This window comes from Rutilus rutilus (assembly GCF_951802725.1).
Source record: "Rutilus rutilus genome assembly, chromosome: 22".
NCBI classification, from domain to species: Eukaryota; Metazoa; Chordata; class Actinopteri; order Cypriniformes; family Leuciscidae; genus Rutilus; species Rutilus rutilus.
Window position 1 is genome coordinate 5,145,008 of NC_140227.1, and position 27,913 is coordinate 5,172,920.

A 27,913-nucleotide genomic window follows, 5' to 3' on the forward strand; every position below is an offset into this window, starting at 1 on the left:
AGCGAAACTTGAGGCACAAAGTGGGGCTGCTGCAACGTAGCCGTGCGTCAGCCAATCTGGTCTTCCGGGTCGTGCTTTGATGGTTAAAAGCTGTGCTGAAGATGTTATGTGTGGTTCTCACTCGTATAATTATGAAACAAGACCCAGTTGCACCTATACTGTCACTCTTACTTGGTTTGGCATATGCTATTATTCTCACTTTTTTTTTCTTTTTTTTTAGATTGAGAAGTTAGGATAATTTAATTAAAATCATGATTTGTTATCACAACTTTTTTTTCTTTTGTCAAATTAATGTGGTTCAGACAACATACTATTTTGATTTTCTGCTGATTACACCAATCTCCTTCGTTGTATTAACTCAAATGTTTAATTTAATGAACTCAACCTTACTTTTTTAAGTTAAACCAACAAAATGTTTTTACAGTGCAGGAATAATTATAAGAAGCCAACCCCACCATAGATAGGATGGTAGACCGATACTGGAGCGTGATTTGCACATTAAGTATTGTCCTTCTCATTTGATCACTGCGATGCTGCAGATGTGTTTGCGTGAGTGTTGTGAATATGTAAATCTTTACTTTTAATATGAGACGCCTTTAGGCTTCCCATCTTAATGAATTCTATTCCTTCTTGATCTTGTCTATAATATGTTGCGACGTCGCGGTCGACCTTGCCTTCCCCCCAAACCCAGCCAGTTTTAACTCTCTCACACATAACACCAACTTTTAAAACATGCAAAGCCTCGGTAAATCTCTGGCACAAGACCCCGTGCTCGCGTGCATCGGCTCACGCAGGGCAGGTGCAGCTCGCGCCCGGCTTCCCCCAAGAGTGCACGAGCACAATGAGAGCGCGAGAGGAGTGAACTCTGACAGAATTAATTGCATTATATAGAATGATCAAAATAACAATGTCCATTGCCAGCTATTGTTTCGTTTTCATGCAAAAGACCACGAACGGTGAAGGATTCAAGTCAGTCAAATCAGAGGCTATACTCCGGTTGGTCGCAACCATGATGTTGAAAAAGCAGGCCTATAGGATTAGCCTATGATAAAAATCAAAATTCTTTGGTTTTCCCCATTGTCTTGCACTTATCAATAAGGATAGAATAACAGATTAAAAGAAAGACAAGTATTTGGCTACTCAGAGTTTCCGGTAAGTGCAACGTTCAAGAATTGCCTAATCGTTTTGTATTGTGTTTATCAGTTCCTTTTTGAGTGCTTCAGTTATCAGTTTTATGTCATGACATGAGTTGGCATGTCTTTTCGTGGCCAACTTAATCATATCTTATTACAAGTATGCTGACAAGCGAATATCCCTATACAGACTTGTAAAAAAACTAATTTAGTTGCTGACAGCGAATCACGTAATTTTGGAGGACACATCTCTAGATGTTCTGGTAATTTAGGAGGTTTACTTTGCACCACATGAAAGTTTTACGTCGAGACAAACTAACCTTGATTGCCCCATGAGATGTAAATTCTTTAGGCTATCAAAAGTTAAAGTGACGATGACGATGAAGAAAATAATTATGCTAATTTTGAGTGGCTTTCTGAAGCTCCCGGTCATTTTAACTTAAAAAAAAAACGAAGACAAATAATGTTAAAAACAGTCAAAGCATTATTTTTTTTTAATTATTTGTGTTGTAGTTATTTATTGTTTTAAAACAAAAAAGAATAACACAGGCCTATTTGATTCTAAAGAACTAAATGGATTTAGTGTGCGGATTTCTGAAAGATCTAATGTATGCATGTATTCTGATGGCGAAGCGTTAAGAGCAGTAGGTGCTGGGCTTACAGGAGCTTTGCGATCTGAGCAGAAGAAGATGCTCACTCATGATGCGCGCGAGATAAGCGCTTATCAGTCTCGAGCTTGCATCTCCAGCGCATTAAAAAAAAAAAAAACTACTTTAGACTAATAAAGGCGACTGCTAAGCTCGCCTGCTCCCTTCCAGCAGTGCACACTGTGGCAGACACGGTGACATTTCCATTTCACGTTGTCCGTCAAAGGCGCAGCAGAGCGCGCGTGCATGTCTCTGAGTCTGACTCTGAGTTGCCATGCGTCAAAGTAAAGAGTGCGCGTGAATCAGACACATTTATCCTGAAAAACACTTTACAAGTTCTTATGCCTTATTTTTTATGAAGCCATGCTAAATAGTGAAAGCAATACGTCAAATATTATATGCATTTATCCCACACTGAGTTTTCTTGAAGACTCGTAAAATGTTAATTAATATTATTATTATTATTATTATGTCATGGTTTCTTTGTATTTTTTTAATAGTCTTTCCATTTTTGATATATATATAGGCCTATATTATTTTCATCATTTTATTGCTTTTAAAAAAAAGGGTTCTAAAGTTATTATTTATATATGCATGCATCAGATGCCAGGGCCCTCTCCTTCCGATTATTACCGGGGGTAATATTTCATCGGCGTGAGGCAATCTTTGTTCTTTGTGAAGATAATAAATGGCCTAATCGTTATCAGCTTACCGCTGGAGGTGTCAGGACCGAGCGAGGCTGGAAACAGGGTCCAAAGTGGCGCTGAATAAATTGGTGTTTCTTATCTCTCTCCCCCAGATTATCGCCGCCTTTTCAAACCGCCACAACAAATACATTCAATGCATCTAATGCATCATTTGAGGGGGGAAGATCGCAGGGGTGATAGAGACAGATAGGCTACCCGAAGGAGAAATATTTACACATTTAACGTGTTCGGGCCAATATTAGCTGGGGTTTTGAGCCAGTTTATTGGACGGGCAGAGAGGTACACACGCTTAACATATCAATGCAGCCATTATCATTCATATTGTAGTGCCACTGGTGATAGGTATCTGCGTGATTATTCTGTCTTGTCATTAGATCTGTTACGTGTTGAATTAGTTGTGAAATTAGCTCGTTTCATCCAAACACTTGTTTTGCCTTCTTTATCCGGTGGGTATCAGCAGTATCGTTATCGTTACCTACCTTTTCAGCACGTCTTTCTTATGGGAAATAAAATCAATAGGTAGGCCTAGTCCTATAAATTAATTGAAAGCCAGACAGCTGAAAACACTTGGCACTGGGTATAGCCCTTTGCAATAACATAGGCTATACTTCATGTGTAAATTACTAATTACAAAAAACAATAAGAGGCGGTTTGCTATTGTTAGATTTAAATGAACAATAATTGACATATAATTGGTTATAAAGCGTTTGTAGGAGTCATTTACCTAAATAAAATAAAAAGAGGAACTTTTGCCCTTTAAAATATTTCTAGGCCTAGTCCTTTAGTGAGAAATCATTTTAGTTTTATCGAAATAACTCTCATCAGTATCTAGAGTCCTCGCAGAATCCGGCTAGAGTTACTATAACTGTTAGTGTTTTGTAATTGAATATCAGCCCGTCCATTAGGCTTTAAAACAGCATGTGATCTCGTTTCAGCACTAATGAACGCCTACAAGTTAATGCCATTAAAAACGTGTGTCCTGAAAGTGGAGACTTCAAAATGAATCAGAAGAATTTAAAAATCATCCGTTCGAATTCATTTAAAATGTCTCCGCAGGACAGAAGACGCTAAAAAACCGCAACTTCTGCCCTTAGAAATAAAAATAACAATTCAAAGTGGTGCCAAAGTGAATTGAATTGATTTTCTAATAATGAAAATAAAGTTGAAACTCTAAAAATACATGCAGCGTTGTTATAGAAATTAGAAATTACATATACATTGTTAAATTAGAATGGAAAGATTGTTGTAATAATTATGAAAACATGTTTTAGCCTTTACACAGTTACAAAAGTTATATTAATAAGAAATGGTATTTTCTACAGTCCCTCTAAATGCCTTTATCTATTATTATTAGGCTATTATTATTAGCCCATTAAATTAAACATTTTTTTCACTGCCCGTCTTTTATTGTTTTATTAAATGAACAACTGTGCTGTTAATTAATGCGAACACTGAATTGATTATTTTTAGTTTGGAGAAGATGCTAGACTGTAGGCTATACTGAGCGCCGTTTTATTGATAGGCCCTTTCTGCTCACAAAAATTGACTTCTATGCTACGCGTGCTCGAAGTGAATTTTGTTATTTGAGAGAAAAGAGACAGGTTTCCATTTACAATCGAGAGGAGGACGTTGTGCATGTGAGTGACACTTATGACAAAAAGCGCCTTTTTCCAATATATACAAACTCCCCTTTTAATAAGGCGGCATCTTCACCGGGCGCGCGCTCTCTGATGGTCTCCACGGCAACTCAGATAACGGAGCAGCAGTTTTCCATATCTGCACCAGAGTCTATTATACCCCAGGATTAGCTCGTTTTCCGAAAAGGTCAAACACAAAGTCATGAAACCTGGTATTTTCACCCTTCCTGCGAGTCCCTGCATATTCATTCGCATAACATTCGCTCCTCTGTCGTTTCATTTAGCTAATTTCATCAGGATAATGGCTTTTTTTTTTTTTTTTTTTTTTGTTATGTGAGAACTGAAAAAAAAAACTGTCTACATCACCCGTTTTGTGTTGGAAAAATACAAAGTAGCTCGCAATGAACGGAATGACTGATAATAGGCGTTTTTCTTTGTGATATAGTGACCTCTAGTGGCCAGAGCGCAGTGTAGGCTGTTCCCACACAACCTCAATGGTTTTGACACCAGATGGACAGGATGCGAATATGTTGGGTTATATAATTAGGCTTGAATATTAAAAAAGTTGAGGTATTCTTATGTATAGGTATTATTCTTGTATGCACAAGCAACGTTTCACAACTACAAAAGTTAGATTGCAAGTTAAATACGCTCGCGAAAAGTCGCGCTGGCCTGAGGTGTAACTATAGCAACATAACTGTGGGCTGCTCACGCGATGACCGCACACCGACAAAACACAAGTAAGCTACTGTCGTTATTTTCCCCTTTATTATATATTCACACAAAACATTTAGCCTATTTTTGTGCATTTGCCAAAATCGAATGTGCAAAGGGCGCCAAAAAGACAACACGGGTTGCGCGAAATAAACAACCGCGCAAATTACTGACAGAAATTTCTTTAAGAAACTGAAACTCGTTGAATGGCAGAGTATTATTGTGAAAACCAGGAATGAATTCAAACACGAAAAGGAAACTTTAACCAAGAGTGTAACCATAATAATGTGTAGCCTACAGTTTGTAAATAAAACACAAAATGAGAGAGAGAGAGAGAGGGGTGCATTTCATGGATGGAATGTCCCAGGTGGGAATCCCAATAGCTGCAGAGGAAGTGTGCTGAGTTTTGGCAGGAAGAGGGAGCTGGGAGGGGTGGTCCTGACTGAGGAGGGGGGGAGTTTCCTGATATTCCTCTTAACTGGCTCCAACTCGTGGGTTCTCTTCCCTTCCCCAAACCGTCCACTCTCCATAATGCATGTCCAACTCACTCTCACCCCAGCGTTCCTGTCTGCACTCTGCCCTAAAACATCATCTTTCCAAAATCACTCCCTACAATCTCCCAGCATTGTTCTCTTTCCAGTGATCTATGTTCAGCTGCGACTCCTTATTTACTCTTATCATGACCTCTTTATAGCACTATAAGTACTGTACTGATTTTGTCATTGTGTAGCCTACCTTTAAAAAAAATGTATGCTCCCACCGGAAAGAAAAATTGCGGTCAATAACTCAATTATTTCTCATTTGAGATTGATGCGATAATAATAATCGAATAATCTCACATGTTGTTCAGAAAACATCCCAACATGTTACAAGCTGTCCTCATTTAACAAGATACAAATCGGAAGCGAGATTTCAGAATGACCCAAGGCTGCTCGATGGGTTAGGATTAATTGCGATTTTTCTAATAAAAAATGGGATTTTGATTTTAAAATGTAATTTTAAAACAAGCTCCGGGTTTGCTGTGCTTATTTGTAGGGCTGCACAACAGAGCACCCTCAGTTGAAGCTGAAACCGATTTGGCAAACGCCCCAGTGTGCATCTGTGCTTGCGCTTGGAGAGCCGTCAAATGTTTCTATTTACAACGTGCTTTTGCAGCGTTGAGCAATGTAACCAATCACAGACATATCTGTTGATTGAGGTGTTTAAGTTAGTCAGAATCCACTCACTGTTTAAAACGAGTTTTTGTTCAGCGCTGAGTTCTGCAAGCTCGCGAATCCGATCGTTTTCATAAAGTATAGACACGATGTGAAGAGATTCCTGCAAATGCGGAATTCACTCTCGAAATTGCAATGATTGACACAGTGACCGTAGCAATGGACGGCACAAAAGTCTGATTGATGTGCATTAAGGCTAAAACACCTGATTTGATTCTGGAACCGGACCTGGTCTCCGTAACCCATAATCGGAATGTTCTCTTCATTGCCAGTTTATTCAATAAAGACTGTGTTAACAATCTCAGTTTCTAAGTCCTCAACTTGTGCGACGAAGAGTCGGCTCTGTTCAAATTCTTGCAGTGGGCCGCGGAAACGTACCCGTTTGGTTGTGTGGGCCGCGAGTTGGGAAAGGTTGGGAACCGCTGATTTAAGTAAATCGCTGCATTTGTGATTTGATTATTGCACTAAGCCAGATTGCAATTTTGGTTTTATTATAATTAATAATGCAGCCCTAGTATCAACTTTCATATCAAATGTTTATAGTTCTTTTTTCTAACACTGGCAATTATTGTCTCATTTGTATATCTTTATTTCTCCTCAGCAACTTTAGGAGAAACATCTAAAACAAAGCTGATACTGAGATACCTTTGTCCCCTAGACTGAGACTGGCCAAAAAGCAGGTACTTTATTTTATGATTTAGAAAATGTTTTCAGGTATAAACCCAGAGGTGGAGCTTGTAGGTCAGTGTGAGCTTTTCTCTCTCCTCAGTGAAGAGCTTTAGGTGGTCTCGGGCTGTGCAGGTGGAAGTGAGCTTCAGATGTTGGAGGACAGCAGGTCCGGGTAAATAAAGAGTGATACGGGAAGCAGCCAGAGCAGGAGGTCACTTCCTATCTGTCAAAGCTCAGGCTTCCTCACGTTCCTGTGGACGGCACACCTGGACTCTCCTTCACGTTCCGCTCTGACAGGTAGAGGGCAAATAGTTAATGCTGTGGGGCAGGGTACGAAAAAAAGTGTGGAAAAGATAAAGAGGGAGAGAGTATGAAGGAAGGACATGGACAGATGTTTTGAAGTGTCTGGGGAGGTTCTATCTAAGTTTCCTATCAGCAGTCGAGGAGGGGAAAAGACTGCCCTGGAAAACAGAGGGTTAGACTTGCGGCCAATGGGAAGTGACCTTGCCCTTCCAGTCAGTCCAAGTGTGTGTGACTATTTGTGTGATAATTCATGCACACAGATTGTTGTGAAGACATTCAAAAGGAATCAAATCATCTATGTATTAACTGTGTTGCGTACAGAAGTGGTTGGACTATGTGTGTATTTTGACAGGGAGCTGGGTTGAAACTACATTCGGAGTCGTGCTGAGGCAAAGAATAACACACACACACACACTCATGAAAAAACATTAGACGGGGATCTGACACAGGCATGCTTCCTCCAGAGATGAATCGGGGGGCTGACTCGCTCTCAGAGCCCGGAGTGAAGGTGCTTTGATGGGATGCCATGTGGCAGAGATCAGGGGGTCTTAGCTGGAGCTCTGGACAGTTACACAAGAGGAGAGGATTAAACCATGATCAACACAGATCTATTATCAAACTAAACACTGTTATTACATGCATAAAACAATTTCATGTCATACAGACATGTATATTACAAACAAGTAGTAGACCTAGTAATAAGTCTCTTAATCAGATAATTTGAAATCTTTGTGTATATGGTTACAAAAGATTTCTATTTTAAGTAAATGCTGTTCTTTTTCAACTTTTTATTCATCAAAGAGTTCTGAAAAAAAAAATATCACAGGTTAAAAAAAAAAAATTATGCTGTACAACTGTTTCCAACCCCCAGCATATTAGAATGATTTCTGAAGGGTCATGTGACACTGAAGACTAGTAATGATGCTGAAAGTTCACATAATAACAATCACATCAATTATCATTTAAAGTGTATTAAAATAGAATACCCTTGTTTTAAACTGTAATAATATTTCACAATATTACTGTTTTTTTTTTTTTTTTTTTTTTTTTTTTTTTAAATGTAGGCTTGATGAGCATAAGAGACTTCTTTAAAAAAAACATTAAAAAGCAATGTAAAACTTTTGAGCAGTAGCATATACAAATGTAAATATATTTTATAAGGTAAAAAGTATTTTTATTTGACAAATATTCAGATATTAATTAAAAATGTATATATATATATATATATATACACTCACCTAAAGGATTATTAGGAACACCATACTAATACTGTGTTTGACCCCCTTTCGCCTTCAGAACTGCCTTAATTCTACGTGGCATTGATTCAACAAGGTGCTGAAAGCATTCTTTAGAAATGTTGGCCCATTTGAAATGATTCAAGCTTTGTGACATGGTGCATTATCCTGCTGGAAGTAGCCATCAGAGGATGGGTACATGGTGGTCATAAAGGGATGGACATGGTCAGAAACAATGCTCAGGTAGGCCGTGGCATTTAAACGATGCCCAATTGGCACTAAGGGGCCTAAAGTGTGTCTCTACCATCTGAATGTCTCAACAGAAATCGAGACTCATCAGACCAGGCAACATTTTTCCAGTCTTCAACTGTCCAATTTTGGTGAGCTCGTGCAAATTGTAGTGGAGATGAGTGGTACCCGGTGGGGTCTTCTGCTGTTGTAGCCCATCCGCCTCAAGGTTGTGTGTGTTGTGGCTTCACAAATGCTTTGCTGCATACCTCGGTTGTAACGAGTGGTTATTTCAGTCAAAGTTGCTCTTCTATCAGCTTGAATCAGGAGTTCAGGAGATTGTCTTGACCAGGACCACACCCCTAAATGCATTGAAGCAACTGCCATGTGATTGGTTGATTAGATAATTGCATTAATGAGAAATTGAACAGGTGTTCCTAATAATCCTTTAGGTGAGTGTATATATATATATATATATATATATATATAAGAATACTTTTGATACTTTTGACATTTTTTAAACAATCATAAATATTTGTATACTCACATATATTCAAGATGCCAGGGCAATATGATATTAATTTTTACTTAATGGTTACACCACATGACAAGTTATTAAATTGAAACATTTAAACCAACATTTAAATCAAAAGCATATGAAACCAACATGAATACAAAATGTTTGAGAATTTGGCACTTGTGGTTTAGACTAGATTTGTTCAGGTCCCTTTTCTTTTCCATGGACACTTTATTTGTCATTGATGTCACAGATGTTCAAGACAAATAGTACACTGAAAAAAAAAAATTGTGAAAATTGAAACATTTTTCATTTAGGAATTCTAGTAAATTTCACAAATACTTACAAAGAAACTACACCTGTGGTCACTCTGTAGTGTGAACTGAACTCAGAATGGCTCAGAAAAGTGAAGTCAGTTCTGTGAAAATCTCCAGCATTGTTTGTGGGATTGCACTTTAGTTTAATCGACGCACTGCCATTCGGACACTTTCAGTGTATGTCTGGTTTTCCAAGCGACTGTAGAGATTCACATTCGACACACAGACACGCACACTTGCGCACAGGCAGCATTACTCTTTTCTATCTCCCTCTTTCTTCCGCCTGCCCCCCCCCCCCCCCTCTTTTAGAAAGAATGTGTCTCTCGGCACCCAGGACCCAATCCTGCGTTTGAAGTATCACCGTCAGAGCTCTCCTTCCATCTCTCCGTCTCCCTCCTCCCCTGTGGTGTCTGTCTATCTGTCAGCCGGACTCATCTCCACCCCCTGCAGCTGTGAGCGAGAAACAGACCGGTCCTTTGTGTCCCTCTGCTCCTGCCGTCCGCCGTGATCACACCTGCCACCTGCGCAGGGCACCACTCACCTTTCATCCCGCTCTCCTGTTTTTCTCTTCCTAAAGCTCTGTCAGTGTGGAATGACCGGCGGACAGGGCAGTGCCTGGCTTCTCTCACACACGCTATTGTTGAGCGCTTTTCTAAACCGGCAGGCGCTGTGGTCGTGAAGTTTGGCTAAGCCACTCGAAGCCGTGCATTACACTGATTTTACCATGGGTAAGGGGTGTTTTAACCATGAAATCACTGCAGAGCCGTAAGTGTCTTATTGCTTTTATCATATTGCTATTGCTGCCATTATATCCTCCTGACACCCAGGAATAGACCTTTTGCCTCTGTAGTGGACATTATATTTTAGCGGATTTCTCTGATGTCTCAGTTTTAAGTCTGGATGTCCTGCACATTCAGGGCTTGGCAGAGATACCAAATGTTTGGAGGTTTCACCTTGACAACTCCCTCTCCTTGGTCTTTAAATATGACTGAATGATCAAATGTAGCATTTTTAATCTGACCCTTTTTCAATTTTTTTGTCAGAAATGAACATCTCAGGAACACGTTATGGGTTTTCAAATCAGAACTTTGAAGGGACTTTCTGTTACCAGGGCATTGGTAACATACATGTCCACTGTAGAGAAAGGACTAACGGGACTTAAAGCATGGCATGTCAGGCATTTTGGAATGAATAGGGAAAGAAATTACACATCAATATTCATATGAAACATGAGATATTCTTAAGAAAATATTCCCAATTATTACTCCCATTATTTCATTACATGTTGCCCCAAGAACAGCTATATAGATGCACTGCAAGAACAGTGTATAGAGCCAATGCATAGAAGAGGAATGGCATTTATGGCCATGTTTGTCTTTTAATTTTCTTAATAAATTGGATCCTAGTGTGCTCTTCAATTATTTAAATAAAATATGTAAGGAATATTCAATTCAATATGATGGAATTTTACTATTAATTAAATGGCTTAATTTATAAAAATGTATAAAATTTTTGTGAAAGGACATAGCATAACATATGAATGAAATATGTTTTTTCAAAAATGTCTTGCAAAAATGCATTTGTCTCTTATGCTCCAAACAATGTAATTTAATGTAATTAATGTAATCACACGTTTTGTGATTTTTTTTGTCACGTTTTCCCTAGTTCTCAGGAGGATATAAAAGGCACTGAAATTGAATAGTTACTTTGATCATGCATCATAATATGTAATAAATACATTTATAAAAAAAAAAATATATGTATATACTGTATACTGTATATATATATGATATATCAATCTATGTATATTAAAAAAGTGCTTAATTATAAGTATATTTAATGCTGATTTGAAGCATTTCTGATTATGATCATTGTTGAAGACACTGATAATGTCAATGTCTGCTTAACAGTTTTGTGGTTCTGTGATTTGTTTCAGGATTCTTTGTTTTTCTTATAAAACTAATAAAAACAATATTAAGAAATCCTGGTAACACTTTATTTTAAGGTGACGTAGTTACACGTCACTACATGCACTTACTATAGTAATAACAGTAAATTATGCATAAGTAACTAACCCTAAACCAAACCCTAACAGTAACTGTATAGTAAGTACATGTAGTTAATTAATATTACTTGAGTAAGTACAATGTAACTGTCACCTTAAAATAAAGTGTAACCGAAATCCTTTGTAACATTATAAATGTCTTTACGATCACGTTTGATCATTTATTACATCCTTGCTGAATAAAAGTATTAATATATTTTAAATATATATATATATATTACTGAACACAAACATAAACAATAGTAAATTACATTATTTCATCTGAATTAAAAAATAACTCATGGTAACTTTAAACATATAGCTCATCCAATCAGAATTTATAGCCATATCTTTTCAAAATGTCATTAAAAGTCAGAATGGAAAAGTGTATTTTTGGAGGATTTCGAGGAGAAAGATAGAGATAGACATAGAGGAAGCTGCAGCTGGACCTCGTCTCTCTTTATTAAAACAAAAAGATGGGATGAAAGAGAGATGAAAGTGCGTTTGAGAGAACAGTTGTTGTGAGGGGAGGATTGTGCCTCGGGATGTTTAGAGGTCATATATTCACCTGTGGACGGGTGTCTGTTTCCTCAGACTACTGGAGCTCTTTGTTTCTCATATAAAAAGCTGAATGCTTGTAAGGTTTTATGAGATTGTGCGGCTAGGAAATTATGAAAATGGTTACTGGAAAGGTTAAATTAAAGTCAATATAAAACATTCATTGAAACAACATGAAATGCAACCAGTTTTACTTCTGTAATGTTATATGCTAATGAGTGGATTAGAACATTCAATGAGAAAAAAAATCTGTGTCCTTAAGTAGGAATAACTAGTAATTATGCATAATTACATGTAACTAACCCTAAACCAAACCTCAATGCTAACCCTATAGTAAGTACATATGCTTAACTAAAAATGAACTAAAAAACACATTAACTAAAAATCTATGTGCAACTTGATATTTTGGGAGTTGATTTTGAGTAAAGTTACTATATCAGTGGCTGTAAACTAGTGAGTCAATGCTAATGCAAATAATAAAATGCCATTAACTGTTCATACTTAGGATATATATAAAAAATAAGCTTATCAACTTTTGAAAGAGAGCAGAAAATGTCTTTGTTACAGTCGATAGTGAGTAATATTCATTAACAACCTGTACTTAGGTTTAGGGTTAGTTTAATGTAATTATGCATAATTTACTGTTATCACTATAGTAACTACATGTAACACATATAACAAGGACACTAAAATAAAGTGTTCCCAAAAATCCTAAATGTTTTTGTTGATGTCAAATTCAAACTCGACAATATTTTGCCGATATATTAATATATAATTAATAATTCAATTTTGATGAAAAAATGATGATTATATTATAGATGATTTAGGTGAACCGGTGTCGTTTTCTGTTACAATATGGATCAATGTATTAACCAATCAGCAAGCAGGACCAGGATGCTTTATATCCGTTTCATAAATAAGTAAATAACACAGTTGTTGTATGCGAGAGGACACAGTTAATAAGCTGAATATTATTTTGCCGGCCCAAGTCAGGTGCCACAATGTAACCTTTCAAAAACACCCCTTTCATGTAGTTGCACAGCTTGAGGTTTTCTGACGGTGTGTGTGTGTGAGTGCGGACAGTGAGGGCGGTGTCTCTGTCACCGTGGTGATTTATGAGCGTGCTCAGTTGCGAGCTGCACAGTGCAGGATATTGTTCTCTGACACTGACGGGTCTCTCTGCAGGCTGTCAGGACGTGCGCGCGCGCGTGTGTGTGTGTGCGTGTGCAGGGGCTGCAGGTGAGCCCGGCCCGGCACAATCAATCAACGGCGGGTCAGTGCGGCCCCGGGGCCCGAGACCACCTCACACTCGCCTCTATTGTGGACGCTCTATCGCTAATGAACACCGGCCAAGTTGGACTCTTTGTTTGGTGCTGGAGTCTTCTTGAGCTTTCTGCCTGGGCTTTGAGAAACTGTCATTGAACTCTTCAGCTTGGAGCGTGTGTGTGTGTGTGTGTGTGTGTGTGTGCTCCCACCCTCCACCTCCCCCACACCCTCAGCTTTCACTGTGCACCACATCAGGATACAGTACTGCTGCTGGATTCCGGTTTCAAACAGAATTTAAGCTCCGGTCTGGTCAACAGCTAAACCGCAGCTTTGGCAGACGCTGTACTGTATGTTCCAGATGAAGCTGTGATGGAGCGCCGTCACCCGTAACGACCCTCTCTCTCGTCCACCAATCAGCTCGCGCATGCGGGATTATTAATGCCATATCTGACATTTGGCTCTGTGTCAAAATCAAGCAGAAATCAAAAGTTGTTTCTTGAAGGAATCAGGTTGTGAATAGAACATGGATGGAACGCTGACCAATCAGCATCCAGGACCCAAATTATGCTGGTTTTATTTGATGTGAGTTTTTATGGTAAAGAAACTCAAACTATAGTTTGATATCTAAAGACAAATTCAGTGTAAAACTCACTGCCACTATACTAAGTTGTGTAGGTGGTTGCTAGGGTGTTGCTAAGTGGTTACTTACTGGCCCAAGTCAGAAAGGGCCCACTGATTCGCTGATATTTTGGTCTATAGATATGGCTTTGATTTCTGTCAGTGTAAGTTTATGGGATTAAAAAAAAAATAGATTTAGATTTCTTAGAAAAGTGTTAGCATATCTTTCATCAAAAAGCCACAAAAAAATAAAACATTCAAAATTTGGGGTCGGTAAGATTTTTAAATGTAAAAAAAAAGAAAAAAAAAGAATTTTTTTTTTAAATCCAAGGCTGCATTTATTTGATTAAAACAATACAGTAAAAACAGTAATATTGTGAAATATTATTCCAATTTAAAATATATTTTAAAATGTAATTTATTCCTTTACGATCACATGATCCTTCACAAATCATTCCAATATGATGATTTGATGCTCAAGAAACATTTATTATTATTATGAATGTTGACCACATTTGTGCTGCTTATCCATGCTACATTTTATCCAGGATTTTGATGTATAGAAAGTTAAAAAGAACAGATTTGAAGCATTATAAATGTCTTTACTTTCACTTTTGATCATTTTAATGCGTCCTTGCTGAATAAAAGTATTTAATGCTCTAAAAATCTTTCTGACCCCCCAAAAAACATAATTAAAAATAAAATAATTTCAAAACCCTGTAGCAGTATGCACAATTATGTCAGTAATGTCCATAGAATACTCTCGCTTTATTATGACCCAAACTGATGTGCCGACAGATGCTATCAAGCTCTGTAACTGTAAACACATGTAATGTACGAGAATGAAAAGCACAAGCATATAGCCGTTCCAGAAGCGTCTCTGTTTGTGTGTTCTGTTCAGCATTCACACATGCCCTCGACTTTTACAAAAGCCATTTTGACAGCATTTTGTCTGCGAATGTGTGAGAATGAGTGTTTCACAGGGTTTCCCACCCAGCGGTGCTAAAGACTAACCACAAACACAGAGTGTGTGCCATTGTGAGGCTCCGGCGCTCTAAGCATCAGTGCTAACAGACATTGTCTTGGTTTCCCTCCAGTGTGTATTTTCAGAATGATTATTGTACAGCATATACAATATGTCTGCGTTATCATGGGGACGAGAATGGCAGTTGTTATGCTGGCGCAGGAAATGGCCCTGTGGTGACCAGTGATGACCTCACTCATGATGAGGTGATGATGACCTCAGCTTGGCCTCTGCCAGCGTCTTGGATCCTGGGCCTGATGTGGAAGTCCTGTAGAGAAGCACCTCGAGTAAGGTTGGCCATATATCAATACAGATTTGATGTGCATGTTAGCAATGAAGGAGAACTGGTTACTGGTTATGCGAGACAGGCCTAGTTCACTTTTTTTGTCACAGATCTTCAAAATGGCTCTATAATGTTAAACTCTTGCTCTGTATGCAGTGATCAAACCCAACATATTACTTACACAGTTGTTTAATGACATTGATTACGTTTTTGTAATTTTTTTAAATCCCTTACATAGTCGAGCAGACGGGTTAGATTATTAGATTAAGAACGTTAACTACCACTAAGACAGACGGGGTCAAGACTTGGGTTCAGGCCGAGTACAGCGTGATATTGCCCTCTTGTGGTCAGAACATGCTGTAACGGTCACTTTGTGCTTTTATGTTAATCTGAGGTAAAATGAGAACTGCGCATGTGCGTAGCGTGTCAGTAATAGATTTGACAGGTGAGGAGAAGAGATAACCGCTCTACCGACCTTTGTACTTTGGTCACAAATATAAAAGGAAATAAAAGTACAGAGTTGGATGTTTGTTTGTATACTTTTTCTCACTCGATCCCCATGTATGCGGACGAGTGTGACATTTGAGTAATTTTATTAAACACGGGGAAAATACGCCATCTCTCGTCTCTCGTGCATCTTTTCCTCCGAGCTCCGACACCTATTGTTTTTTTCTCTCTGGGCCACAGCTCAACTTTGCGTTACAATGCACACTCATTAAAGAGAGGCTCCACTTCTTTTACATTTCTTTTTCACCCAGTTGTTCAAAAGTAATCTGATCGGATTTCGGCTATCGGATTGGATCAAATCTTGAGAAAAGATTCTGAAATCAGATTGAATCACAAAATTCTAAAAGTTTTGATCTGGATAAAATCGTCAGTTTGCGTTGTTCTAAATTTTCTGTAGGATTGGGATACCTTTAATCTTCTTTCTCAATTTGTCTACCATTACATATTTTTTTCCCATCACCATGTCCCTTCAGTGCCTCGGTAGGGTTCTGATTGTTTTAAGGAAATTGAAAATGGAAGGTGATGTTTGCATATGTTGTTTTCTTTCTTTTCAATTAAAACACTTAGTGACCCACCTCGACTCTTCTACCTGTCGTTCTTTACATTGTGAAATCTAACCACATTTAGAGCACTGGTAGTAATCTGGATTTGGTCATCTGAAAAAGTGTGTATCTGGATCAAGGTGATCCAATCCTATTTGCTTTGAAAAACCAATACAAAATTAAGATGGATTACCTGATCATGGGATTTCCAAGTCTATTTTTTGAACAACTGGGCACTTATGAACTAAAAATATACAAACCCACACAAAAAAACGATATCATAACTTGGAAACAGATCTGATTGGTAACTGTCAGTCTTGTCAAAAAAAGGGTTTATTACACAGTAAAATTCAGTTTTTAGTATATAAACTCAATTTCCAGCAATGTCATTTTAAAAACCAATATCTAAAAAGCTGTCTTTTCATATTGATCACACACAAACCACCATTAAAAATAACATGGTAAAAAAAACTACCAAAGAATCATACAACTTTTTTTTCTTGAAGTTTTAGATTTAATTTGCAAAATATTCAAGAGTTAATTTGCTATCCATATATTATGTTTTTATTCTGGGAGAAAAAAAGACATTTATGGAAACTAAGAACTTAACGATAGAATTTAAAGTTATTTTAGATTAATGGATTAATGATGAGTGTCTAATGGCCTGCACATTTTGAAGTAGAATTGCTTTACTTTGCAAAGACTGTTATAGTCAAATAAATCAGATCACTGGTCCGGTTTTAAACTCGTTTATTTACGGACTGAAAATGTGTCACATTTACCGTTGACATACAAAAATCAATCTCATTCATATCATTCACTGTGGAACTGAAGTACGTCATTTACAATAAAAGAAAATCATACAAAAAATGTGAGAAATAAAAACCCAATAGAAAATTTCCAAACTTGAGCATATCAGTGTCAACCTTTTCAGCACCTTATGTTCCATACTTGTGTTTTAGGACGGGGAAGATCATTTTCTCTCTATCTCTATTTTTAAAACAATAAGTGCAATGATGTTCAGGTGAGATTACTATGAGAGGTTGTGGAACCAAAAACTGCAAATGATAGTGAAAAGGAAGCAGTTTGCTTGGACTATGATAATGAAGACTGCATCTGACATTCAGCAACTTGAAACATAAAAAAAACCCTCTTCCACGACCACACACACATCCTGCAAAAATCACTCAAACTTCCTACAAAGGCACCAACATGATGTTCACAGAATGATGCATCTTGTATGTGAGTGTACACTTGATCTGCCGGTCCGGTGTGAGATTTACAAGGCGTCCAGAAGGCTGTCGATGCGGCTGACCAGCTCTTGCCTCTTGCCTGTCAGGGTTTTATCCGAGTCGATGTAGGCGTCCTTCTTCACCTTTCCGGCCACCAGCCGCTCGGCTTCCTGACAGGACCGGGACACCAGGTCCTTCAGCTGGCCGTCCAGCTTCTGTATCTCGCCAACCTGCGGGCGGAGGAACGGTGAACGTTTAGAACCACTGAAAGCATTTTAAAATGACACAAAAGAACGGCTTCTGTCGAGATGGACTACTTTTTCAGCCAGATCGGAGCCCTCTGCCTTGAGACGGGCTTGTAAAGCAGTGATGTCATTGGTGAGGGTGCGGTGTTCAGCCTCTAGAGTCTTGCGGCCGCTGTTTAGGGCTCCGGTGTCCCGGGATTGCTTGTAGCGGTTCACCACTTCATCCATGTGGCGGTACAGACCGAGACGCTTGTTGACCAGAGTCAGGACCTGCTCGGTGATGGAGGCCACCTTCATACGCACCTCCGCTGCTGGATCCTGGCAGAGGAAATGAGGAAACAGACAGCTTGGATAAGAATCGGACACCTTCAGTCATTTCAACAATACCGCGTGCTCCAGGCGCACCTTGGTGATGGAGAAGTCGAGGCGCACGTAGATGATGACAGTGAAAAAGAGGATGTAGAACGCTCCCACCACTAACAGCGGCTCCTGCAGCATCAGGATCTTATTGAAGTTGTAGTGAACCTAATGAGAAAAACACAGAGGGCTTATACTTGCTACTTTTTGCATAAGCACACTTGTGCGGTCACTGCCTCCACAAGACATTTTTGACACTTTGCATGCACTTCGATTCCATTGGAAAAATGTGAAGAAAGGTTTGCTGAGCAGATGCAGTACCAGATGCGGTACTTTAAAGGGCAGAGCAAGAACTGCAGTGAATAATGGCAAACCAACCATGTTTAATGTTGCAACTGCTCAGTGTTTCTTTAGAAATTGACGTATATGCCCACTCGCTTTTATAAACTGAATAAAAATATCCAAAACAATACTGTAGCTTGATGAAAATAAGTAGGTTTTTGAATAGCTTTATATTACACTATGTAGAAGAAAATGTAAAGAAAAAAAATGAATATGCAAGAAATTTAAGAAATTTTATTTTACATTTTTCTTAATGAGCTTAAATAAAAAAATAAAAATAAAAGTGTTGATTGACCTTTTTTACATTTGTATTTTTCAAAGTGAATGCATTTAAAACCTTTTAATTTATATTTATAATTCTAGTTAAATCTAGCATGTTACATTTAAATTGCTTTATCCATTTGCCAATTGCATTTATTTACATTTAACATTTTAAACTTTATTTAAATCATTTTAAAGGTCTTTTTTTAATTGTGATTTACTTTTTTATTTTTTAATTAGTAACTTTTATTTAAGAAGCACTCTTAGTCTTCCATGCATATCTAGACCAGACTCTAAAATATGAAAACTACAATGTTCAGCCCATGTTTTCTAAGCAACGCTGTAAAGAGCATCAGGATAAGACGACAGGACAGGACTGTACTTGAGGAACCTTGAGGCTTTACAGAAGTTCTGTATCCTTGCAAGAGATTTAACACCGTTTAAAATGACCCTGCTGGTCTCCTGTGAAAGTCTGAGATTACCACAACGTCCTGAATGTGCTGCTCCACCAGATTGTTCTTGGTGGCCACCAGCACAGGTCTGCCAAAGGTGTCCAGGTAAGTGTAATGGAGCTCGTCCTGACTGCGGGTGATGGGGTACGGGGTGTCCATGTGGATATTTCTAGACCAACAAAGTAGCAGTTAATCTATTGTCAAGATTTTTAAAGGAATTGTGTATTAGATATTTATACTACCTGTAAGTGCAAGTCACCAAATTAAACTTATATCAGATGCTCACCTGGCTCCTTCAGGAAGGATCAGTTTCACCGTTAGCTGGTCAATGACCTGGTCATCATAGACATGATCGACCAAACGCATCTTCAGGGCATACTGGTCTCCTAAAGAACAAATGGATTCGTAACTTTATAATGACTTTAAATTAAAAGAAAAAATATGTTCCTAATCTCTCAACTTGATAAACCAGGCACACACCCAGATTGTAGAGATATTCATAGCTGGGAAGATTATAACCAATCATGTAATGTGTTTTCCAGCCGCCGAACAGCGGGAAACGGGGACGGATTTCAACCTCTACGGAATCATCCAGAACTTGGAGGTGAGAGGTGGAGATGTTCCCGATCTCATCGCGGTAGTACACGTCCTGAGCAGAGGCTGGGAGGATGGTCTGCAGGGATACAGAACACACAAGTTGAAGAACACCAAACCAAGTGCACCGTGGAGGTCAAGATTCCTCTACTTCAACCGGTTTAAGCTTCATTTAAGCTAAAATTCATTTTAAAGGTCTTATAACTTTCCTTTTATTTAAGAGGCACTCTTAGTCTTCCATGCATATCTAGACTCTAAAATAAGAAAACTAAAATGTTCAAATATAATTTATATTTCACACCCCTGACCAAAATAGAGTTCTTTCGAGTTGCCTACAGGAACGCAAACTTCGGCTGAGCCATTATGTTGGACCAGGCGTCATTTTGCGAAATTCTTTAAGGAGTCTAAAAAAAATAAAGAGAGTGTTAAGACACCTTGAAAGATTTGACTGAGGAAATGCCGCTGTCAGACTGTCTCTGGTAGTCATAGCGGGAAAAGGGCCCCTTCAGGTAGGCACCAGTGTGTCTCAGATCGACGGTTTCCTCCACGGCGATGTTGCCCCAGTGAGAGACCTCGATGGTTCGAGTGATGCTGCTGATGGTGAGGAAGGGTGTGTTGTTCTCATAGTGGATCTTCATGGCATCCTACAAACCAGCAGTTTTCAAAAGGTTAAACACTAGAGTAGACGTCCACACACACATATCGTTTTTGCAGATTCATTTCCAGACTGTGGTTATCGGCAATAATCGTTTTCCCCGGTTGCGTTTGTTGCAGGATCAGCTGAGAAGGGTCCGCTGTCATTACAGAGTATGAGAGCGGCCTCTAGAGGCGAAATAAAAACTAGCACTGGCACCTCGTGGTGTTTGTTTTGACACGTTACGCTACACTAGTCTGCACAGAGCAGAATATATCAGATGCAGAACTTTGACAATGAAAAGGTAGGTATACTGTACAATACATAAACAGGTTGTCATTTTAAAATGATTATTTTGTTGACTAGATGCTGCATTAGTAGCCAACAAGGCTGAGAGGATGTTAACCTTTTGAAGGCCTACCTCAAGCGATTAGAACAGTGTAGCAAAAATTAGGGATGTCCCGATACCACTTTTTGCAGAACGAGTCCGATACTGTAATTTTTGGTACTCGCCGATACCGTAACCGATACCTGAATTTAATGCATTTGTAATTTTTAAATGTATTAGTAGATAAACCAAAAGATTATAAATCATATTAGTTGGCTTAATTTGTTCATCAAATATATATTTCTTTCAGTTATTTTCATGCTTAATTAAGCCTGCTAAAATGCATATGAGCTTCTGTAAGCCTACTGTCACTGTTCATTCTATTGCTCTATCATATTTTATCTTTCATTTAATAGCACAGCACATATTTAGAGCTGCTTCAGCAGGGCTCAGTGCTGAGGACTGGGTCAGCGGTGCAAATGTTTGTCAAAACCAGTGAAATATCAATTATTTAATCCAATTTTGATACTACAACAAAAACTAGCAGCCTAATTAATGTGAATTTAAAACAAGTAAGCAGTCAGTAACAAAATAAAAACAAACAATTGAATTACAAATAGGACAAATATATACAATAGAACAAAGAAAGGCTACAAATGAAATAAACAGTTTTTAGAGTTTTTCGGGTAGATCTAACAGGTACAGAAATTTGAATAAAGTAATCAAATGTGAAAAAAAGCATATTCATTACTGTATGAATTATATATAGATGGATATTTTTCTAAAGTTGAAAAGGGTAGCCTATTTAGTCAAGAGCAGTGAGTAATTTATTTGTCCTTTGTTTGATTAACATTAAAACACAGAAGCAGGTTTATTAGACTGCTGCCCCTTTAAGACCGAGCGCACGGACCGCATTTGAACATGCTACGTTCATTTGAGATATAACCGACTTTGTTTACTATAGGATACTCACCAAGACGGGCGTTATTACATAGTTGTGTGTGAATTCGTCCGTACAAGCGCAAGACGTGAAAGACTATTTAATTCAGTATTCGCGCGCTGAGACGCTGGTTTGAGGGGCGCGCGCTTCGGATGTTTGCATTCATGAAACTTCTTGACCTCTGCACACGTCCTGTAATAATGTAGGGAACCACTCGTTATACTTCAGTCAGGTAACAGTTCATGTTTTACTTTACTTACATATACGATTTAGTTTTCATCCAAATAACATGTGCTGAGTGAACGATCAGCAATCAAGAGGATTCAACAGAAGTGCGCTTCTCGCTCTCTGTCTCTCTCTCTCTCGTCAGTTAACGTTAATATAATAAGCTAAAGCTACATGCCTCGTTTAATTTCGTTGCCATTGACATCGGACTGAACAAACTTTCCACTGTTGTCTGTTTAAAGGGATGTGCTCGACCAGCTCGTGCGTCTATGAAAGGCCTCGTTTCACCTCGACAAAGCACTCGCGGCGGCCAGTTTCGTTTCGCAAAATGTACGTGGTATCGGTGCGTGGTATCGGCGAATTTTTATGAGTACGAGTACGAGTATATGAGGACAGTATCGGCCCGATCCCCGATACCGAGGCCATCCCTAGCAAAAATACATGCAAATCAGAAATAATTGTTTAAATGTCATGCTTGTTATGGTCTATTTGCGTTAGTTTATATCAGATTTCCTTAAATCTTGCCATGGAGGGCCAATGCCCTGCAGAGTTTAGCTAAAACCCTGATCAAACACACCCGAGCAAGCTAATCAAGGTCTTCAGATCACTAGAAAATCACAGGTAGGCGAGTTTGATCAGGGTTTGAGCTGTGGCCCTCCAGGACTGGATTTGAGGAACCCTGGTTTAAATCCAGCTGCACACGTTTACTCATCAGTAAGCCAGCTAGGTTGTATATTTAAAGCTAGTAATGAGACTCTGCCGGTTCTAGAGGGTGTGAACCACCCTCAAAAGAAAGCAAGAGCACCCTGTACATTTGACACTGTAATAATGTCAAATTGGCAAACAAGATTTGGCGAACACTCAAGAGCGTTTTGTGTTTGTGCTCTGGAGGGTGTCAAAGGTTGATTTCTTGGACGCAATGGCCAATCAGAAGTGTTTATGTTGGACAGAATCCATTCCCCACTCAAAACATCAGATTTTTGGTTCAGTGCCGAGTTCAGCAAGCGCTTTCGTTTGACCCTAAAAAGCAGAACTTAACATCCAAAACAGCAAGATCAGTGATTGTCGTAAAAAAAAACACAGTCACTAAACAATAAACTGCAGGACGTGCTCGATAATAAAGTGTTATTAAACTGCATTACGGCGTGAAAGAGATACTGTTCCTCAAGAGGATTTCTGTGCGCTCGCTTTGAGACGGATTGGAACATTAATAAACAAAACTTTGAGCTTCAGGTTTGTGCCTAAATGATCACATATACACAGAAATGTGTCAAAATGACTAGCTTGGTGAGTTCACTGTCGGTCACATCTTAAGTGAACAAAGGGTTGGGAAATAAGTCACATGTGTAACAGTATATTGGATCCATGCATTCAGTCTTAAAGTGACAGCAGCCTAATACTCCTGCAGCCTCCCGTTATTAATGCTTATTAAACAAGAAAAGACTTATGGCTCTTCAGTAGATTTAGTAGGATTAATCTCTATTTAATTTATACAGTGAAGACTATGCAATGTTTTACATTTGATTACTTTCAGTTGATAAAAGATGGTTCTGTTTTTTTATCATTATTATTTTTCACAGGAATGCTATATTTGCTCTATAAGTTCCTCTAAGAGAGGTAATGGAATATGTTGCACACCAATAAATTAAGTGTCTTCAATTCATGATACTTCATTTTCATGATCATCTCTCTTCATTTTTATTATACTTAAAATACATTGTTAAGAACAGTTGGCCTATTATTTATTTCGGCCAATACTGCTTCTAGTGATCGTAATCATGATCGGACCTCCCTTACAGGATTTACTCTCAAAATCGCAATGATTGACATAACCACAGCAATGGACGGAATAAAAATATGATATCAAAATAGATTTGACATGCATTAGGATTTGACTGCATTAAGCAAAGTAAATGTAAACTAATATATTAATAGAAAAATATTCAAATTTGCATTTGTTTTGATTCAGTATCACCTGTGGCCCTTACCAAAAGTTTCTTACATATATAGAACAAAGTGTGTCAAAGATAATGTCTTTAAATAACCTCGTTTGAGTAAAGAACAGAAGAAATGACGTCAACGTATTATCCATATGACTAGTTAGGTACTAGTGTTTCTTCCACCTCTAGTTCAAAGTTTGGGTCAGTAAGATTTGATCAAGCAAAGACAATTAAAATGGTTACAAAAGATTTCCATTTCAAATAAATGATGCTATTTTTAACTTTCTATTAAAAGAATCTTGCAAAAACAAGTCCACAAACATATTAAGCAGGACAACTGTTTTTAACATCGATGATGCTGAAAATTCACCTTCATCTCATTTTAAATATATTAAAATAGAAAACAGTAATTTAAAATTAAAGGAATATTTCACAAAATTACTGTATTTTTGCTTAAATAAATGCAGCCTTGGTGAGCAATAGAAGTTTGAAAAACATTTTAAAAATCTGACTGAGCCAAAACTCTAGTTACGTAAAAACTCATGTGAAGCATGAAGTCAGTCTATTTCATAGCTAGCACATAAAGACAATACTATCGTGTAAACACACTGTTTGCAGTAAGTCACCTGGCTGAAGGGAGGTACATCTTTGAATGGTCCATACTCGATGGCCTCGTCGCTCTTGGTGGGGTTGCCCAGTTTGGTGTAGGTCTCCACGGTTTTGGAGGCCAGGCGCACACGGGTGGTCTGGGAGCGGGTGGGGTATGGGGAGAACAGGTAGTGGTTCCCCTGGAAGACCACCAGCTGTCGCTCGGCCTGGGTGATCTGGGTGGGGAAAGGCTTCAGCACGTGACTGAACACAGTCTCGACCTTCACCCGCAGTTTAGCGCCCGGAGCGAGAGAAGACGGTAACTGCGCCTCGAAGAATTTACCACTGCAGGAGGGGAAGAGAACAAGATGTGTGACGTATACATCTCCAAGAAGAGGAACATGCCAATATACACAACGAGGAGTGTCTCTCATAGCCCATGTGTAACATCTGACTTGTTAGAGTAATTGTTTGTAGTCTAGATTAATCACATTATTGCTTCTCTCGAATAAGCATAATCATCTGAGATATTAGCCCACTGGTTATTTATCCTGAAAACTTTTTTCTTTCGTTTATTAATTGCATTGAAGGTTTCATGCGTGGGTTGCCAGATATCAGTTTAAATCCCCAAAACATCTTGACCCATTTTTTGCCCAGTGTAAAACTTAATCTTCCCAACCTGGCAACCCATTCTGCACTGCAGAAAAAAAAAAGTGCTGATGATCTGAAAATGATCCAGATGTCTATTATGATATTCTGCACAAATCAAAGTGCAACACCGCATGTTTGTGTTCCTTTACACTTGTGCTCGTTGCTTCAACAAACTCTGCAAGCAAACTGTAATACTTACAAACATGAATTTTGACTATATCGGGGTTTTAAAAAAAGAAAATCACATACATAATCTGGGATTGATATGACAAATTTCACTGTTTTAGCTTTTGAAAGAAGCTTCTTAAAGTTTTACCAGTATTCATAATGTAGAGTGTTCGACTGATATAGGTTTTATGATGGCTGATGCTGCCGATGGCCACTATATATATATATAATTTATATATGATATCAGACAATTTAATGATTTAAATAACTATTGCTATAATAAAATGTATATTTATTTTACATAATATTTACAAAAATGAGAAATAAATATTTTTTTTGTAAAAAATCATTTGAATTTGACAAAAAAAAAAAAATCTGCAAAATAAATATATTTCTTAATTCTGTAGTCTTATTACGCCATTTTGAGAAATAAAGAAATTGTTAAATAAGATCATTTAAAAAGTATACACTATCCAACAATACTCAGTAATCTGAAAAGTCTGTGTGCACTGGGAATCATATTTTCTTAAAGACTAGGCAATGCAAGGCATAGTTTGAAATTGCTCACTTATGCGTGTTCAGTGACAGCCGAGCAATCCGGTCCACACCCAATTCACAGAGCTTCAATCTTTTGCACGGATGGACCGTCATTCACAGACAACATGCATTTTTACTCAGGATACAACGCCCATACTTTTTTATAAGGACCATACATTTTTTTTAAATAAACTAGATTGGTCGAATGTAAAACTTTAAGAAGCATCTCTCAAAAGCTAAAATCGAATATTAATTCTAAATATATCAAATTATGTCTACAATTTTCACATTTCAAAATAAAAGTCCTGCTTACGACACCAAACAGGAAAAAAAAAGGCAAATATCATCTGACGTATGGACCTTGAGTAAGTGTGTTTATGTATAAGATAAATATAATAACTGAATTGACTTTCTCTTGATGTGTGATCACGTGAAACTGGAATGATTCTGATGAAATGAAATTTCTTAAATGAGAACAATCGTGATTACTAATAAATTATAATTTGAGCAAAATAATCATGATGATCAACTGAACCATTATTGAGCAGCCCTGAATTAAATCTGATTTTGGCATGCTGAAGATGTTAGTCACCACAAAATAAAAACTGACAATACTTATTGCAGTAGTTATTATAAACGAAATTCATGTGCCCTCATATTCTTTAATCAAAATAACTTCCACTCCCTCTTCCAGTGACATCTCTTCTGTGATGATGTGTTTACTGGTGGAAGGGGCGGGGCAACCTGTCACTCACATGAGATCCACCAATAGCAGACCTCAACCATCCAATCAATTTCCCATGGTCAAAAGGTCCCATACAAAAAACATATCTTCTGGCTCGAGAAGTGATATTCGTCACAATAGTGAAGAAAAGATGATTGCAACTTCTGTTTCATGCCGACTTTAATACTTTCCCCCAGTGTTTACCTTTGTCCAGGGATAGTTTTCTCTTTCAGCTCTAGGCTTTCATCCTCCTCTTCCTCCCCCTTTACCTGGTGAAGATAAAAAAAAAACTTCTGTTATAACCATAAACTTATTAATATGCAGTCTAAAGTAAGAAAAACGGAAAATCCATGACCCTAAAGTCTGTTGAAGCTTAAACCTCTGCAGATCAAAGCCAAACACCTGCAAATGAGCCGTCTGTCAAACTCATAGCTGCTAATATACACATTTAAGCACGAGAAACAAACGTTTTTATTAAAAGAAGAAAACCAACTGACGCTGGATTCATGTTTTTGTATAATATTGCTGTAGTGCGACAGCACGGAAGTGAACTGTGTCTCCAGAACGTACGTGTCACGCTGGCACTGACAGAGCAAAGCGGAAGTGCGCTGCACAACCACAGCTAATGCTAATCCTAGAGATAGAACACTTCAATAACGCCATGTGCATTACATCAGAATTCATTTGAATTCATTATTCGAACGAACATTACATCTTAACTACATTGTTTGAGATGAAATTAGCCAAAAATGTGTGCAAATGTACAAATCAAGCGGAATCGTGCAGCTAGCTTAGGCTACAGTGTATGAAAAGTTGCACTCCCTATTGTCTCTATGGCAAAAATAAGTTTCAGATAGAATTTAAAAAGCAAGAAACAGTCCGAAATAAATAAGTTAGCTGCTACAATTAAAAGAGAAGCTATCAAAGTGATAGCTAGCAAAGAGCTTCCCTTCAGCATCACCCACTCTTTGCCTTCTTGTATATTTATTCATTATTTGATTTACTCACAGATGCACCGATGAAGGCCAGATGCGGCGCGAGCTCGGGCTCCAGCGCGAGCGTGAAACTGTGCACTCGCGACGCCCCGTGATTCGCGAGCTGAATCTCGGCTGTGATCTTCCCGAGGTGAGTGCTCAGATCCAGCGTGCGCTTCACGTCCTCGTTCACCAGCCCGTCCGCGCCGACCGACGCGCAGAAGAGGCACGAGATCAGCACTAAACTCACCGCTCCGGCGCTCCACATTGTCTTGCGTTTATATGTTATGATTTGGCGGTTAATAAATGTAATAAGTCCTATCTGGTGATGTGTTTGCGCGTGCAGTGAGGCCTCGCGCTGCAAAAGCTGCTCCTGAAGGATGACGCTTCATTCATTCCCTCATGAGTGACGTCACCAACATGGCGGACAACGAACCCACCTTTCACCGGGGCTAAATAAATAAATAAATAAAAAACCTTTCGCAGCGGCTCTTCTCTTTCTTTTTTTTCTATATTGTAACTGTTTCCTTTTTTGTTTATGTAATGTTCTCAATAAAA

The 27,913-nt window shown here is 38.3% G+C and overlaps 1 protein-coding gene across 1 annotated transcript; it reads right to left on the minus strand.

Annotated features, from left to right (window-relative positions):
• Positions 1–16,896: 16,896 nt before the first annotated feature.
• rpn1 (ribophorin I) lies at positions 16,897–27,784 on the minus strand. The gene is made up of 10 exons (XM_084394873.1): positions 27,390–27,784; positions 26,586–26,650; positions 24,340–24,646; positions 20,081–20,290; positions 19,533–19,725; positions 19,339–19,438; positions 19,083–19,221; positions 18,046–18,165; positions 17,713–17,958; positions 16,897–17,625 (listed from the first exon to the last, which is right to left on the minus strand). The coding sequence occupies exons 1-10, from the start codon at positions 27,621–27,623 to the stop codon at positions 17,443–17,445; spliced, it is 1,797 nt and encodes a 598-aa protein (XP_084250999.1). The 5' UTR covers positions 27,624–27,784; the 3' UTR covers positions 16,897–17,442.
• Positions 27,785–27,913: the final 129 nt, after the last annotated feature.

What these genes read in the sequence shown, in the direction of transcription:
- rpn1 (XM_084394873.1), bottom strand. Translation starts at nt 27,623, where the DNA reads ATGTGGAGCGCCGGAGCGGTGAGTTTAGTGCTGATCTCGTGCCTCTTC. An exon ending in TGGCCTTCATCGGTGCATCT is followed by an intron (nt 26,651 to 27,389) that starts GTGAGTAAATCA and finishes TATCTTCACCAG; the next exon opens with GTAAAGGGGGAGGAAGAGGA. An exon ending in TCGACTTCTCCATCACCAAG is followed by an intron (nt 17,959 to 18,045) that starts GTGCGCCTGGAG and finishes TTCCTCTGCCAG; the next exon opens with GATCCAGCAGCGGAGGTGCG.